The sequence below is a fragment of the Rhamphochromis longiceps genome, linkage group LG14, assembly GCF_057381845.1.
Source record: "Rhamphochromis longiceps isolate RC_006_pf linkage group LG14, R_longiceps_female_GT1.1, whole genome shotgun sequence".
In the NCBI taxonomy this organism is placed as follows: Eukaryota; Metazoa; Chordata; class Actinopteri; order Cichliformes; family Cichlidae; genus Rhamphochromis; species Rhamphochromis longiceps.
Genome location: NC_140570.1, coordinates 19,437,191 through 19,452,733, shown reverse-complemented (window position 1 = coordinate 19,452,733; position 15,543 = coordinate 19,437,191). Strand labels below are relative to the sequence as shown.

The following is a 15,543-nucleotide window of genomic DNA, read 5'->3' as shown; positions in this document are numbered from 1 at the left end:
GAAGCTACGCAAGCAGATTTAGATTTTCAAACTAAAAGATCTTATCAATCCGTGAAGCGAACTGAGCGAAACCGCGAGGGCAGAAAAAGTGTAGGTTTTATATTAGCATTAGGAAATGGTCAGGTAGCCTACTGTGAGCCAGTGTGAGTTGCTGAGGTAAGAAACCTTAAATAAGCATGCTTCTGTGTAAGAATAATGTTGCAAAGGATTCAAAACAATAATGACGCGTTTGTTTATCTTATTTAGTAAAGAAAGTGGGACATTGTAGACGTTAGGTGTATGCTGCCCCCCCCCCCCCCCTCCACGTTTGCTGTGTGCTTTCATTTTCACACAATTTAATTTAAGAACAATGTAAGTAAGCTGTGTTAACTGAATCAGTATTGTTTTATCTAATGTGGTTAGCTTCTTCTTTAAGACAAAGATTCCCTGCCAGACATAAATTACTCATCCTAGACTGACCATTTTCGGTCTTGGATAAGGAACTCATACTTGTAAACATGGCAAAAACCACTTCACAAATAGGGATTCCCTTCTGTAAGTAGTTTAGTTTCTTTCACTGACTCTGCGTTGATTCATTTGGCACACACTGTGCTCATATCGCGTTGCGCATTTACATCATGAATGAAGATATTGTTATATATGAAAGTAAGTATGTTACAAAATTGCAAACTTATCTTTAATGCTGAGAAGCTAGTAACACTGACAATCAAATCTGTGGTCACACATTTCTCAAATCACTGTCTAAAGCAATCTTTTCCGTTATACGAGTTCAAGTCAATTTTGTGTTCAGTCTTCAATCACTCAGTTACTAATACAGCACGTGCAAAGACCCTAAAGTGGGACTGATGAATCAGGGTGGCAAGAGAGGAACTGTGATACTATATGAGGATGTCAAGAATGACAAAGAAATATGTGAGTGTGGTACAGGACATATATGAGGACAGAGAGATAGTGGTGAGTGCCACAATATAAGTGACACATTGGTTTAAAGTGGGGATGGGACTACATCAAGGGCAGCTCTGAGCCCTTTCTTGTTTGTAGTAATGATGGACAGGTTGACATACACTACCAGTCAAAAGTTTGGACACACCTTCTAATTTAATGTTTTTTCTTTATTTTCATGGCTATTTACATTATAGATTCTCACTAAAGGCATCAAAACTATGAATGAATGAATACTGAATTTTGTAGTAAACCAAAAAAGTGTGAAATAACTCAAAACATGTTTTATATTTTAGATTCTTCAAAACCGCCACCCTTTGCTTTGATTACAGCTTTGAGTACTGGCATTCTCTCGATGAGCTTCATGAGGTAGTCACCTGAAATGGTTTTCCAACAGTTTTGAGGGAGTTCCCAGAGATGCTGAGCACTTGTTGACCCTTTTGCCTTCACTCTGTGGTCCATCTCATCCCAAACCATCTCGATCAGGTTTAGGTCAGGTGAATGTGGAGGTCAGACTATCTGGCGCAGCACTCCATCACTCTCCTTCTTGGTCAAATAGCCCTTACACAGCCTGGTGTGTTTGGGGTCATTGTCCTGTTGAAAAATAAATGATGGTCCAACTGAACACAAAGCGGATGGGATGGCATGTTACTGCAGGATGCTATGTTAGCCATGCTGGTTCAGTGTTCCTCAATTTTGAATAAATCTCCAACAGTGCTACCAGCAAAGAACCCCCACACCTGCTCCTCCATGCTTCATGGTGGGAACCATGCATATAGAGATCATCTGTTCATCTTTTCTGCGTTGCACAAAGGCATGGTGGATGGAACCAAAGATCTCAAATTTGGACTCATTAGATCACTTCTGCACAACACAAATGATGGTCCCAAGCCCATTAAGAAGGCAAGAAATTCCACAAATGAACCCTGACAAGGCCCACCTGTGAAGTGAAAACCATTTTAGATGACTACATCATGTAGCTCATTGAGAGAAGGGCAAGGGTTTGCAGTATCGTCAACAAAGCAAAGGGTGGTTACTGTCAAGAATCTAAAATATAAGACATTTTTAGAGTTATCTTTTTTTTCTTTGCTGCATAATTCCATATATCTTGCTTCATATATTATCTTCATTATCTGATATCATCAGTATGCATCTACAATGTAGAAAGTAGTAAAAATAAAGAAAAAAACATTAAATGAGAAGGTGTGTCCAAACATTTGATTAGTAGTGTATGAGGTCAGATGAGATCAAGCAGGGGTCTTTGTGAACTATGATGTTTGCAGATGACATTGTTATACGTAGTGAGAATAGGGAGCAGGTGGAAGAGAATCTGGAGAGGGGGAGGCATGTGCTGGAGAGAAGACAAATGAAAGTCAGTAGAAGCAAGGCTGATTACATGTATGTGAATGAGAGAGAGACAGGTGGAAAGGTGGATCAAAATAGCAAAAGTAGATGAGTTTAAATACCTGGGGTCAGCCATCCAGTGCACAAGACGGGTGAAAAAGTGAGTGCAGACAGGGTGTGGCTGGAGATGAGTGTCAGGGGTGATTTGTGACAGAAGGATAGCAGCAAGAGTGAAAGAGAAGGTTTACAAGAGGGCAGTGAGACCTGCTGTGACGTTTGGTTCGGAGAGGTGGCACTTACAAAAAGACAAGAGGCAGAGCTGAAGGTGGCAGAATTGAAATTGTTTTTCATTTTCATTGTGAATGAACTGAATGTACAGGATTAGAAATGAGTATATCAGTGGGACAGCTCGGGCTGAGCGGTCTGGTTAGAGAGGCAAGGCTGAGATGGTTTGGACAGGTGCAGAGGAGGGAAAGTCGATATATTGGATAAAGGATGCTGAATATTGAGCTGCCAGGCAGGAGAAGAAAAAAAGAATGCCACATAAAAGATTAATGGATTTAGTGATGGAGGTTGGTGTGACAGACGAGGATGCTAGAGATGGGGTGAGATGGAATTAGATGATCTGACTTGGACTGGTAGAAATGTGTAAATCGTGGTCATCATTTTTTTAGGCAGTATAAGCACATTTAAATGGCTTATACTGTTGCCATAAACATGCAGCTTTATGCAGGGACGCCTGTAAAATTATTTTAACAGAGATATTCAGCCTTTGCTTGGTGTGAGGGGAGTTTCACACATGGTACGAGCTGATTTGTTTAATGTCTTGTTTCAAATCTTAGAGCCTTTCCTCCCACATAGTGCTCATTGCCAGCACGTTTCTTTTTCACCAAGCAAGTAAGACAAAGTTTCAAGGTAGTATGTAGAAGATCTTGATATGAAAGTTGTAAGAAAAATGTATTTTGTATTTTATGTGCATTAAATAATATTCCTTTTCATTAAAGGTTTGTCATCTAAATGTTAAATGAAAAGCATAAGGATGAGTCATTTACAAACAATACTGCAGTTTCTTAAATTTTCCCTGGATACATTAAAAAATTCCCACATTATCTGATAAATCTTTTCCACATTGTTTCGTTATTAAATCCGAGTATATTTGCCAGGTGCTGTGGAGAATTCTTTTCTCTAAATGGGTGTGTCAGTGACCTCATGGCCTCGTGAGAAATTGCCGGCCCATCTTGGGTATTCCCCCTATTCCTCGCAGCTAGACACTCCCCCTTTTAACCGAGGCCACTCTAACCAACGTGTTTTGAAAAGGTCAATGCAAAGGAAAACAGAACTTTTACAAGAAACATCCCAAATAATTTCGTATGAACAAAATTTTTATTGAGCTAAAGGTCACTTGAAGGGAAATGCTTTGTGTGTAAATCTTTATCATTTACATGTTAAATTAAACAATAACCTTTCTAATACACTAGAAATGAGAAAATTGTCCACCTGGAAATGTCATATATGGGGAAATAATCAACTAATAATTGTGTCATCAGACACATTGTAATTATTTAACAAGAAAAACAAAAGAAGTTCTAGAAAAGTTGGCAAGAATTCAAAAAACATAATGTCAATGTGAAACACTTTGTGGTTAGTCAAAGAGATGATATGAAAAATCAGAGGTGGGCGTGTACTGTACACTCACAGGTCACTGCCTGTAATAAAACGTCAAAAGCCACAGAGAAAGTCCATAACTTGGCCACACAGAAAGCCACAGTCTTTGTGTTTGTGTGCGTTAACCAGTTTTAGCGAACGTCAAGTACATAGGTTTCCAAGTACATAGTCACATAGGTGGCACAATGAAACATTCACTGTAGTCTGTCAAACAAAGTTACACATGTTAGCTAAGATTCAAAATGAAAATCATAATGAATAATGAATATCACATGGTGTTTCATCTAAAGCCTTTTTTAAAAATGTGATTTTTTTTATTGTGTTACAACAATAAAACTGGGGTGCTTGCTTATGTCTGTGTTACTGTGCAACCTGAAAGAAAATATCCTTTTCCTACATTTGGTGAAATGTGACTGAAGCGCACTGATGTTCCTGGCATGTAGTGGAGCAGATAAAGTCGATGCCAGAACAATACCTTAAAAGGGCTAATAAACTAAGGTTAACTTTGCTCTTTAGTTTCTTTATTTCTCATTTATACAGTCTGTTACCAGGAGAACTATTTGGGATTTCTTCAGAAGAATTTCTGTCACATGTTCAGATGAGCCAGAAATTGATGCATACGGAAGTGTTTTAGGCTGATTGTATTACCACATAAAAAAGCAGGCACGCACAGACACACACACACCCACACACACACAATCAAAATCTTCACAGCTGTGTAATTCTTTATAAGGCTTGTTGATTTTGCCAAGTGAAAGAGGCAACGATTTGATTTAGATTTTCTAGTTATCGTTAACTACATTTTCAAAACAGTCAGTGATCATGCCTTTAGCCTTTATGCTAGTAACAACTGCTATCAGTTCTTACTAGCATATGAAAAAGGAACTGAGATGTGGCTCCTCCTCCCCCCGCCCCCTCAGCATACCAGACTAGTTGAAGAATTTACATTGATTTAGCGATTCATTTTAACACAGAGAGCACGGCGGCATGATGGTGAGTGTTTGCGTCATTTGAAGTTTGATAATGTCACATACTTAAACAGTGTTTGAATTGATTCGGGCTACCATCATCGTTCATGCTTATGCTAGATGATAATAATAATGTGAGTCACTCAATAATGTAAGCTGCTGTGTAAACAATCGAGGCTATGTGAAAGTGACAGAGAAGCGGAGTGTGCAGGCATGTGTGTCAGGGTCTCGGTGTTTACATTGCTTTATTCTAGCTTGCCTCAGGAGCAGTGAACAAATTAACAGTTCGGTTGTAGCTTGAGCTGAATCCTTATACAAGTTAAAACTTTAAGTGTTCAACTGAAACTAATACTGAGATCACGGATACAATGGCAAAAATAGGCTTTCTTCGAAAGGAGGGTGGCTTCTCCCTTAGAGATACGGTGAGGAGTTCAGCCGTCCGAGAGGGGCTCAAGGGTAGACCCAGGACAGAAACTCTCGGCTGGCCTGGGAACGCCCCGGTGTTCCCCCGGATAAACTGGAGGAGGTGGCTGGGGAAAGAGGGAGGTCTCGGCGTCCTCTTAGGGCTGCTGCCCCCGCGACCTGTCCCCCGGAAAAGTGAAAGATAGGTGGATAGCTGGATGGATGGAAAAGAACAAAAATGGCATGGTAAAGTGGAAACTGCATCAAGGACAGAAAAAAAATATACTGCTAATACAACTCTTTGTAACCAGCTGCACAGACAGCATGCTTATTGCAAAGCTAGCAAAGAACCGAGAAGGGTTTTATAGTTAAATGAATGCGGATAACCGGAAGAAAATGGATGGCTGTATAGAGGGATGAATGCTTCTCAGGAAATGTGTTTAAGCTCTGGAGTATAAATTGTGACGGTAATGGTAACGACTAGTATAGATGTGCTCTCAAAGAGAAAGCAGAGAAAAAAATCCTGAGCGTTTAACACAGATAAACAGATAGACATTCATATACATATATCGAAATTGTTATATGTAGATATTTTTTCAGCACGACTGAATGTCTGTGTGACTGTACAGCCTTTCTAGGAAAACGACTTTAGTATGAAACAGTGTGTCCACCATGCATGAACCCAAATAATTAAGAGAATGAGAAAGGAAAGAGAAAGTAACTTTTGTGTTTTGGCTGTCTCTGGGAAAAACAAAGGTCAAATGCAGAAAGTGTCAGCATTAGAAGACAAACAGAGGCACTCCACAGAATCCTTTACAGTCTGGCTTGTTGTTTAGTATCATTTAGATTAAAAAATCTAAAAAGAAGATGAGTCGTGAAACTCCATTTGGATGAATTCAGCTGATTGTGTGAACCAGGTGTGAGGTTTTTAATTTGTAAGACAAAAGGGGTTTAGAGGAGAGTATGTGTGTATGAGAATAGCTCAGCAGAATGAGTGTTCTCTCCAATCATTACGTCAGGGGAATTCCCATGTACTGCAAAGCCTTGCTGATTAATGCTGTTCAGTTTGCACAGCAGTGTAGTGATAAAGCAGAAGTTGCAAATACAATAATGAAAAAAGGAAAACAAAATACATTCACAGATTGATTTGCAACACAGAATCAGAAATTCTATTTTTAAATATACTTGTAAGTACTGTAATTTGCATTAGAGTTTGGAGGTGTGCCCTGTTGTTTTAACATCAAAGACCTGTAAATTATTTTATGTAACATTATATCAAACAAAATGCTATTCACAGCTTACTCTCACATGTCTCATTAGGGAAATGTAACCACCCTCCCCCAATGGCCACATCAGAGTTGGATAAAATTGTCACTTAATTTGAGTCCTTGATTTAAAAAAAAGAAATCCATCTGCATTAGTATCACTTCCACAGTTCATTTTGTATCAGTATTCCTGAAACCAAATACACCATGCAGTTACTTGACCTTTGGGATTTCCCTCTGTTTTTGTTTCAACTTATGACAGTCACTGCTGCTAAATGGCCACTCGTGAAGGGTAGGGGTGTTTCCACTGGTCAGCCTCTTTAAAACACCTTCACTTTAGATATTTACTGACAATGTGGAGAGAAGCATATGTGATTTTTTTTTTTTTTTTGTGCTTTATCCTACTACACCATATCCTACAACTGAAACAATCCCGATTTGATTTTCCAAGTGGGAATTTCCTGAGATTTCTGATCACTGCCAGCAAAGTCACATAAAAAAAAGATCACTTCCTCATGAATAGTTTTAGAAACAATTTCAAGTGAAACTAGTTCATCAAAAACAAATAAAGTCTGTGCTTCTTGTTGGACGAAACAAACTGATCTATTTGTTTATTATATTTCATTTTTTATTTTTCCAAATTTATATAAGACAGGGGAGGATATGTAATAAGCTATGTGCTTATGTGGTTAGCATTTGGTTCCTATGATACCAAATGCGTAGTAAAAGAAAACTAGAATGTTGTTTTCTCCTAGCAGGTACAGGAATACACCCTTTTAGAACAAGCCCTCTCTTATACTGACTGGGACTTTCCTTTTGCTTCTTGTATACTGAAAACCATTTGGGTGTGTTCTTTCAGGATGAGACAGCCTGTTTTCCCCCAAAACATGACTGTAAAGAGCCAGTCAAATGTTTCAAATAAGATTCTAGTTCACTGAAAGGGTAGGATTGGGTGGGTTTCGGGACTGGGTGTTTGATATCGCCCTTGTGTAGCATTAATGATATTTTAAGACAAAACTATCATTCTCCTGACAAATGTAAATGGTGAGAAATCACTGCATGCAAGTTATTTTTGAGTGTTCAGGTGTACATGTGCCACTTGATGGCATCTCACACTACATTTCATTTCAGTGATTAACCAGTTTGTCTTTCTAACAGGCGTCCACCTGGAGCCGGTATCATTTCCTGTAAGTAATGCTCCGATTTTCTATTCATTCCTATCATGATTTCAGCACAAGGCAGCGTGTGGTTAGGGCACTTTTGATATTTTAACACCCAGTCACATGTTCCTGTTATTAACTGTTGCTCTGATACATATCCATGTGCCACTGTTGTGACTGGACTTGTAAGACTTACAGTAAGTAAGGCCCAAAAGGATTACTAGGAAGTAAATTTTGGAATGTAATTTTCTGGTGTTCTAATTTTAAAAGCAGTTTCCTCCTATATATCTCCTGTTACTTAAATATTATATTATTAATTATTTATATTAGCTAGTTATGGGCATCAGCGTAAGGTTAATGTGAAAGCTTATGGATCCAGACATGAGTTTGTAGCCTTCCCACTGATCTCATGTGTGCGCTTGTGTTGTTACTTGAACTGAAAAGAGAAGTGATCATTTTAGCTTCAAGAAGTTGGTGACAGAAGAGAGCAAATCTGGCCCAAGTTCATTATCTGTGTTTTACGATCATTGCTTGGCCACAGATGTTGTTTACTGAACTGTCTCAGTTATTTCCTGGTTGTTGTTACTGTCAGCTATCTCAGCCATCTTTAGGCACTGATGCAAAAAAAAGTGTGTGTGATTCTTTATCTCCGCGTGCCACTTTAATGATTCACCATTTTCTGTGTTCCTAGAACTCAAAGGTTTTCCCTTGATCTGCTGCTATCTCTTGTTCTGACACTGACTTGGCCCTTCACTGTCACAGGTGAGCAGTTCTGCCAGCAGCACTCGTTCATTGTGGTTAAACATAGAAACCAGTTGTTTATTACATGAATAAGAATGTGTGATATGACAGTATTATGCTTGGTTGCACATCACTAGCTAAGGAAAGAAAGCAAAACGTGTGCTCCCCCAACTCAGATTTACATAACTTTAATTTTTTCTTAGTTTGATGGAGTGGTCTTATGAAGAAGTTAAACTTTTTAGGAGATTTCCTTTCTTTGTAAAAGGTGAATATGTAGATCAATGCTATTCGCACATCTTTGTAATGAATAGGAAGCTGCCATCCACATGACTGGACCAGCCATTACAGCAGCACCCTATGCTAACACAAGCTAAGCTAATGGGTTTTTGGGTTTAGCTTCAAATTTAGTGTATAAACACGAGTGTTGACTATTTCTTCTCATCTGACTCTCACCAAGAAAGCAAGGAACCCCATTTTCCAAACTATTTTCTATGTCTTCCTTCAGAATATTATAGCTTTCCTGTCTTAGTCCCTTTAATGCCCCCTGTTCAGTTTCCAGCTACCAGTCCAGCCCAGAACTGCTGGAAAATGCAATTAGTAGAAAAATCTGAATATCTGGAAGCTAAAGCCAGAGATGTTTTCTTACGAGTTGGTAGATAATCAGTCAAAAACACTCACACTTCAAAACAGGAAAAACAAAAAAGTTCTCTCCGTGTATTCTGCACAAAAAGGAAAGACAAAGGGGCTTATGAAGAAGTGAAATTAGCCTACCGCGTCATGCAGCGGAACTCTGCAGGAGCTTAAACAAAACCGCATGGAAACACATGTCTGCCCTAAAATAGAAACTGTTTGCATTCATTTCTCCCTTTAGATATTTTCTTTAATAAAAGATATATGCCCTAAAACTTCATCCCTGTTCCTTTTTTGTTTTTGTGTTTTTTGTTTTTTTTTAACAGGAGGTGCTGCTATTCTCAAAGGGGAGGTCGGTGGAAATGTGACTTTTCACTGCTCTGGTAAATCAGTAAAGAACATTGACTTACTTTACCTCCAAAGAGACAACGTCTTTGTTAATGGTTATTATGAATCTAAAAAAGTACCAGCAACGTGGAACAACACAAAGTTTGATCGCAACACTTCATCTGTGTTCATGGATAACCTAAAGGTCTCACACAGTGGGGAATACAAATGTCACATTCGGTACAAAGACGAGCAGCATATTAATGAAGACTCAATAACCCTCAGTGTCACAGGTATTTATGTCTTCAATTCATCTCATGAAGTTCATTTTTATATGACTGTCAGTGTGAATAGACCTTTAAGATGAAGCGTTACAATAGTGTAAAGTATGTGCATGTAATATAAATATAAACAAAGAAAACAGCTGTTTTCTTTGTTTATATTCATATATACGCCAGTCCCTTTGTACATGTTGGAAACACCAGGCTGATATCACTTTCCTTGTGTCTTTCTTCTAGCAAAGTACAGCAGGCCTTTATTCAGTCCTCCAGTCTGCAGCGAGGAAACCCAGAATTGCCAGACAACGTGTACATCAAATAATGGATACCCAGAATCCAGCATGATAGTTCAGGCTATAGTTACCAGCACTAATGAGACCATCAGGCAGATATGGCAACATGTGAAGTCTGTCTCTTCCCCAAATCCAAGTACATTTCTGTATAACATTACCACCGCTGTGAGTTATAACTGCTCGAACGGGGAGATAAAGTTCAGCTGCTCCGTGGGTGACGTCACTTCGGATGAGTTCTCAGTCTGTGAGTAGCCTGTTCATCTTAGAAAAGACAATTATTTCTTTATCAAAGTAGTTCCCACAATTAGCTACTGGACAAGTTTTGGGAAGTTTGAAAGCCAGTGGAAATCTCTTGGCATATATCCCCTTTATTGTTTTATTTCATAGCAACATCCTCTTATTCTGTCAGCATTTGTGTGGCTGACACAGAACAGTTTAGGTTGAGTTTTTGTGATTTTTGAGATTTTTAAAACTTATGTGAGGCTACTAGATTACATTTTTCAGCAAGACGAATGAAAGTGACTGAATAGCAAAGCATTTCCTGCAGAATCAAACTCAAATTACTGCTGAGACTGACGTGATAAAAATTACGTGCTGTATTTATTCTTAAACTGAGGTATTATGGAAATGTAAAATTTGTTTGAGCCTACTATATGTTTATTAATACAACAACAGAGTGGGTGCGTGGGGGAAGTTCCAGGTTTTTTAGAGCTTTGCAGTTTTACTATATGTCATGTTTTGACATATTAAATTATAATGATTGTTCCCTTTTCTTTTCTGATCAGTTGCTTGGTGGTTTTTAATTTACCTTCATGTTAAAATAGTGAAGCTGTGACACTGTGAATACATTGTGGTTGCTGGGTTGATAACATCACAATATCAGCACTGACAGCAGTAGTAGTGTAGTATTACTGCTGTGCCCAATGTAAAAAGAAAGATTAACGAGTCTTTTCTGCATATGCTAAGAGTGTGCTATAAACGTTTTCCTGAATCAAGAATCATACAGTTTAATCATACAGTGGGGTTTGTACTTATGTTAGTTCTGTGAAATGAATTCAGTTTAATTCAGATTTAAGGAAAACGATTCAGTTAAAACATTCGGCAGTTCATTTTCATGAAATAGTTTAAGTTGACCTTTAAGTTCCCCAGCATGGAAAAGAAAAGGCAGACATGCCTTGTTTTTAGTTCAGTTCACTTTTTTGTTTTAGTTCTTCAGGGTAATTAAATATAATAACTCTTTTTTTCTGTATTTCATAATACTTGTCATGTGGGGTTCTTTGTAATAATCTTGATTCTGATACATTTGTTCTCATTGATAGGTGCTCATCAGGATCAACGCAGCACTGATATAGTAATTATGACAGCCATTTGTATACTGGTGGTGGTGGTCATGATTGCAGGTGTTTTGTGCTGGAGAAGACGGACAGGTGAGCACAGAAATTGCACACATGTGTAAAACTGCAGGGACATGAAAATAAGAGAATGAATAACTCAAAATGTGCAGAAACTCATGGCAGGCTCTGTGTTGTTTTTCAGGAGGCAGTATGAGGCTAGAGAGAGTAAATACAAATGAGGCGTAAGTAAGTGTTTAATTGTCTATAATAGTGTAGTCATAATACTTTGATTACACAGTAATCTGTGTAACTTTTCATAGAAATCAAAATTGTACTTTTGATTTCTGCTTGTAGATTAGAACAGATAGTGCTTTCGCTTTCCTTGTTTTTTCCTTCTGCCTAATTATTTCCTTCTGTGTTTTATTTAATCCAGGGTGGAAATATCACTTTGTGAAAAAAATGGAGAAAAAGAAGCTGCTTGAGGGGTGAACCAGTGAAGGACAACATTAAACCCACGTTCAAGGATCTAGAGGGACAGATATCGTCTCCTCTGTGTCAATTACACACTGTGATCAGCTGGTTCCACGCAAAATAGGAATAACCTCACCAGGCCTCGCCAAGAGTGAGTGACCCATCACCAGGAACTACATGCTATTAACATTTCACACTCAACACTTGTGACTTTTAGCGTTTGAGGAAGTATCATATCTTGTTCTTTTACTGGTGAAGCAAAGTGCGTCAGTAAAGTGAGAATGGCTGACTTCACTATGTAAAAGCAAAAAAACAGACTTTATCAGCGGTGTGCGGTTAGGTTGTTGTTGAATACTGGAAAACTGTGACAGAAATACCTCCTGACGCCGTGTGACGATAGACGAAAAACAAGAAGTTAGAAGAATTATACATATGTATGTTTGTATTTGTATACTATGTATATGTGTACTTTGTTGTTACACCAACCACTGCGGGAAGAACCTGGCACACTCGCTACAATGGTCACTTGTGGACTATGAGTCATTTAAAAAAAAGAAAATACTGTCATTGCTGCACTTTAAAATCCCCTCCTGTACATTTCTTCTGTAGCCAATTTTTAATGTTTTTTTCCCTAGATTTTTAAACAACAGTGTAAATACTATATATTTTTTTTATTTTAATAAACAAAAAAGAAAAGTTCAGTCATCTTAGTGTTGATTTTTTTTGTTTTTGTTTATTTTTTAATAGAATAGTACTACATTGGGGTCAGAAATAATAACTGACATGTACTGGAAAAAATGTGGATGAAGAAAAGCTGGAATTCAGAACATTTTGTGCAGATTAACTTGTAATTTTAAGCAAATTTTGTGTATTGTGCAGTAAGTTCCAGTATTTTCAGATTTCCTTGTAAGGTGCAATGTTCAATACAAGGGAAATGTGTTTTTTCTGTATTTTATTTAAATGGCCGTTAAACGTTCCCTAATGGGGGATATTGCGGTCTTCTCCACAATTCTGACATTTTCTCAGGTGACTGTTCTCAGGTTATCACATGTAACCTTTTGTATGCTATTAAGCATAATATTTATTTCAGTCTAACTTTTACTTCCTTGAAGATATTTATCGGTAAAATGTTTGTGCTATTTACAGTTTTTGGTAAGAGGAGCCTGTCTGTTATTCCCCATTCCCTGGAATTACCAAAAATTCTCTAAAGGGTGTTTTCATTTCCTAAATTTGCTTGAAACACTCTTGTTCGGTGCCTAATTTATCTTTTCTTTTTGTTTTTAGAGTTTCAAATTCTGTCTGTGTCCCTTTTCAACCAATAAAAGTTATGTAATTTAACTGAAGTTGTGGGAAGAGTTACACTCGCACTTCACTACACCACACGCAGCTTTAAACCTCCAAGTTCACCTTCAGCTGCAATGTAGTCAAACTGCCACTAGATGTAGTACGAGCACCACAAAATTGAGCTGACTCTTGCTCACGTATATGATTGTTTTTTCAGGTTTATGTGTACAAGTGCATTTGGATGTTACTGAAATACCTCATGATCCCAAGCACACTTGTCTTAAGATAGCCTGTGAAACAAAGTTAACTTCCTTCTGCCTAAGAAGGAAACAGTGTTTAATGTGTAATTATATCAGTGTCTGCACTTTCCTTCCCAGTACAAGAAAGGTGTTGTAGAGTAGACTGGACATGCCATAAATAGGGTAATTCCCTCACTATTAAGTCTTTGAGAGAGGAGATGCAAGTGAATATGGTGTACACGTCACACTGAACTGTCTTTTTGTATATACACCAAGTTTGTACCTACAGCGCTGTGCAAAACTTTTTGGCAGGTGCAGGAGGGAGAAAACGCTGCAAACAAAGAACACTTTCAGAAATATAAATGATTGTTTATTGGCCCCAAATTTATTCTGCAGCAGGACGACAACCCCAATCATACAGCCAAAGTCATTAAGAACTATCTTCAGCATGAAGAAGAACAGGAAGTAATGGAAGTGATCGTGTGCCCCCCACATCATCGAGTGTGTCTGGGATTACATGAAGAGACAGAAGGATGTGAGGAAGCCTACATCCACAGAAGATCAGTGGTTAGTTCTCCAAGATGCTTGAAACAACCACCAGCCGAGTTTCTTCAAAAACTGTGTGCAAGTGTACCTAGAAGAATGGATGCTGGTCATACCAAATACTGATTTAATTTAGATTTCACTTTGGTTCATTCACTTCATTTTGTTGATTGATGAAAATAAATGATTAATACTGCCGTTTTAAAAGCATTCTTTGTTTGCATCATTTTTTCTCACCTGCCTAAAACCTTTACACAGTACTATATACTTAGTGGCCATTTTATAAGTTACACCTTGCTAGTACCACATTGGACCCCCTTGAGCCCTCAGGAATTCCTTAATTTTTGATGGCAAAGTTTCAGCAAAGTGCTCCAAACATTCCTCTGAGATTTTTGGTCTGTTATGACATGGTAGCATCACACAGCTTCTGTAGCTTTATCAGATGCTATCTATGATGTGAATCTATCATCACACTGCCTGGAAGATGCTCTATTTGATTGTGATCTATTGACTATTGAAGTCATTTGAGTAGAGTGATCTCACTGTCATCTTAAAGAAACCAGTTTGAGATGATTCAGCTTTGTGAGTGCATTTTCTCCTGCTGGAGCAGACGTCAGGAGATGGGTACGCTGTGTTCGCACATATATACAGAAGGTCAGCAGTGATTCTCAGTTGGTACTAACAGGCCCAAAGTGTGCCAAGAAATTATCCTTCACAACATTACAGCACTTTGTTTGTACACGGCAGGATGGATCCATGCTTTCATTTTGTTTATAACAGTTTCAGACTCTGCCATCCAACGGTTGCAGCAGAAATTGAGACTCATCATACCAGCCAACATTTTTGACCAATCTTCTGTTGGCCAATTTTGTGGCAGGCAGTATTTTTTACATTTTATTGCTCCCATTATCGTTCTCATTTCTCCAGAAGCAGATTTTCTCTCTCTCATCATGAGTCACTGTGACAGGCTGTCAGTCCACGTCTCTGCCCTGTGTTTACATTGCGCAGCAGAGCAGCACCAGGCTCGTTGCACTTCAGGAATGTAACCCCAAGGTCCGTGCCTTCCTCCTCCTGTTTTCCATTTTCTCCCCACTAACTTTCCCAATTTTTTCCTTCCATTCCTTCATTTTTTATTCACTCTTTGCAAAGACTCAACTCTTCCCTTTCTCCAGTCTTTCCTCTTCTACTCCCATCCTCCCAGAAACATCCTTTCCTCTGCCATCTCACCCCCTCCCACTTGTCCCATTCTCTCCTACTACCACCTTTCTCTTCTCTTTCCTTTACCAACCCTTTCTCCTTTCTCTTCGCCAAGCCTCCACTCCCTTTCTCACCCATGTTTTTCTTTTCCCCTTTTTAAAATTCAGAGCATTGTCCCCGCTCACTCACACCCCCTTTCCCCTGTCATCATCTCCTCACCTCCCACTCCGCCCCATCTCTGTCCTCCCTCCTCTCATTCCTCTGCTGCCTAACCCAAACAAACCAGGGAGGACCTTCTTCTCTGGTGATTGTAAGAGAAACACACCACATGTCAGAGTTGGTTTAAACATAAACATTAGTCAATCTGAAGTACTGAAAAAGAATATGAGGTACTTAAGTTCAGCATGAAGTGAAATTACTATTTTATGGTAAAACTAACCACCGAATAGACAACAATTAG

At 38.6% G+C, this 15,543-nt stretch overlaps 1 protein-coding gene across 2 annotated transcripts; it reads left to right on the top strand.

The window, feature by feature from the left end:
- Nucleotides 1-4,841: 4,841 nt before the first annotated feature.
- On the top strand, nucleotides 4,842-14,051 carry LOC146653942 (uncharacterized). 2 transcript variants are annotated; one of them, XM_085380173.1, is made up of 8 exons: nucleotides 4,842-4,944; nucleotides 7,745-7,773; nucleotides 8,438-8,508; nucleotides 9,444-9,737; nucleotides 9,963-10,259; nucleotides 11,335-11,442; nucleotides 11,552-11,595; nucleotides 11,783-14,051. In XM_085380173.1, exons 1-7 carry the CDS (start codon nucleotides 4,939-4,941, stop codon nucleotides 11,593-11,595), a joined length of 849 nt encoding a protein of 282 aa, XP_085236299.1. In that variant the 5' UTR covers nucleotides 4,842-4,938; the 3' UTR covers nucleotides 11,783-14,051. The 2 variants fall into 2 exon arrangements, with proteins under 2 accessions (XP_085236299.1, XP_085236298.1); XM_085380172.1 differs by having other exon boundaries at nucleotides 4,843-4,944; nucleotides 11,552-11,591; nucleotides 11,783-14,048.
- The last annotated feature ends 1,492 nt before the right edge of the window (nucleotides 14,052-15,543 follow it).

Excerpts from the sequence above, each read along its gene's own strand:
- LOC146653942 (XM_085380172.1), top strand. Across the intron at positions 8,509-9,443 it reads TTGGCCCTTCACTGTCACAG|GAGGTGCTGCTATTCTCAAA; the intron begins GTGAGCAGTTCT and ends TTTTTTTAACAG. Across the intron at positions 10,260-11,334 it reads TTCGGATGAGTTCTCAGTCT|GTGCTCATCAGGATCAACGC; the intron begins GTGAGTAGCCTG and ends TCTCATTGATAG.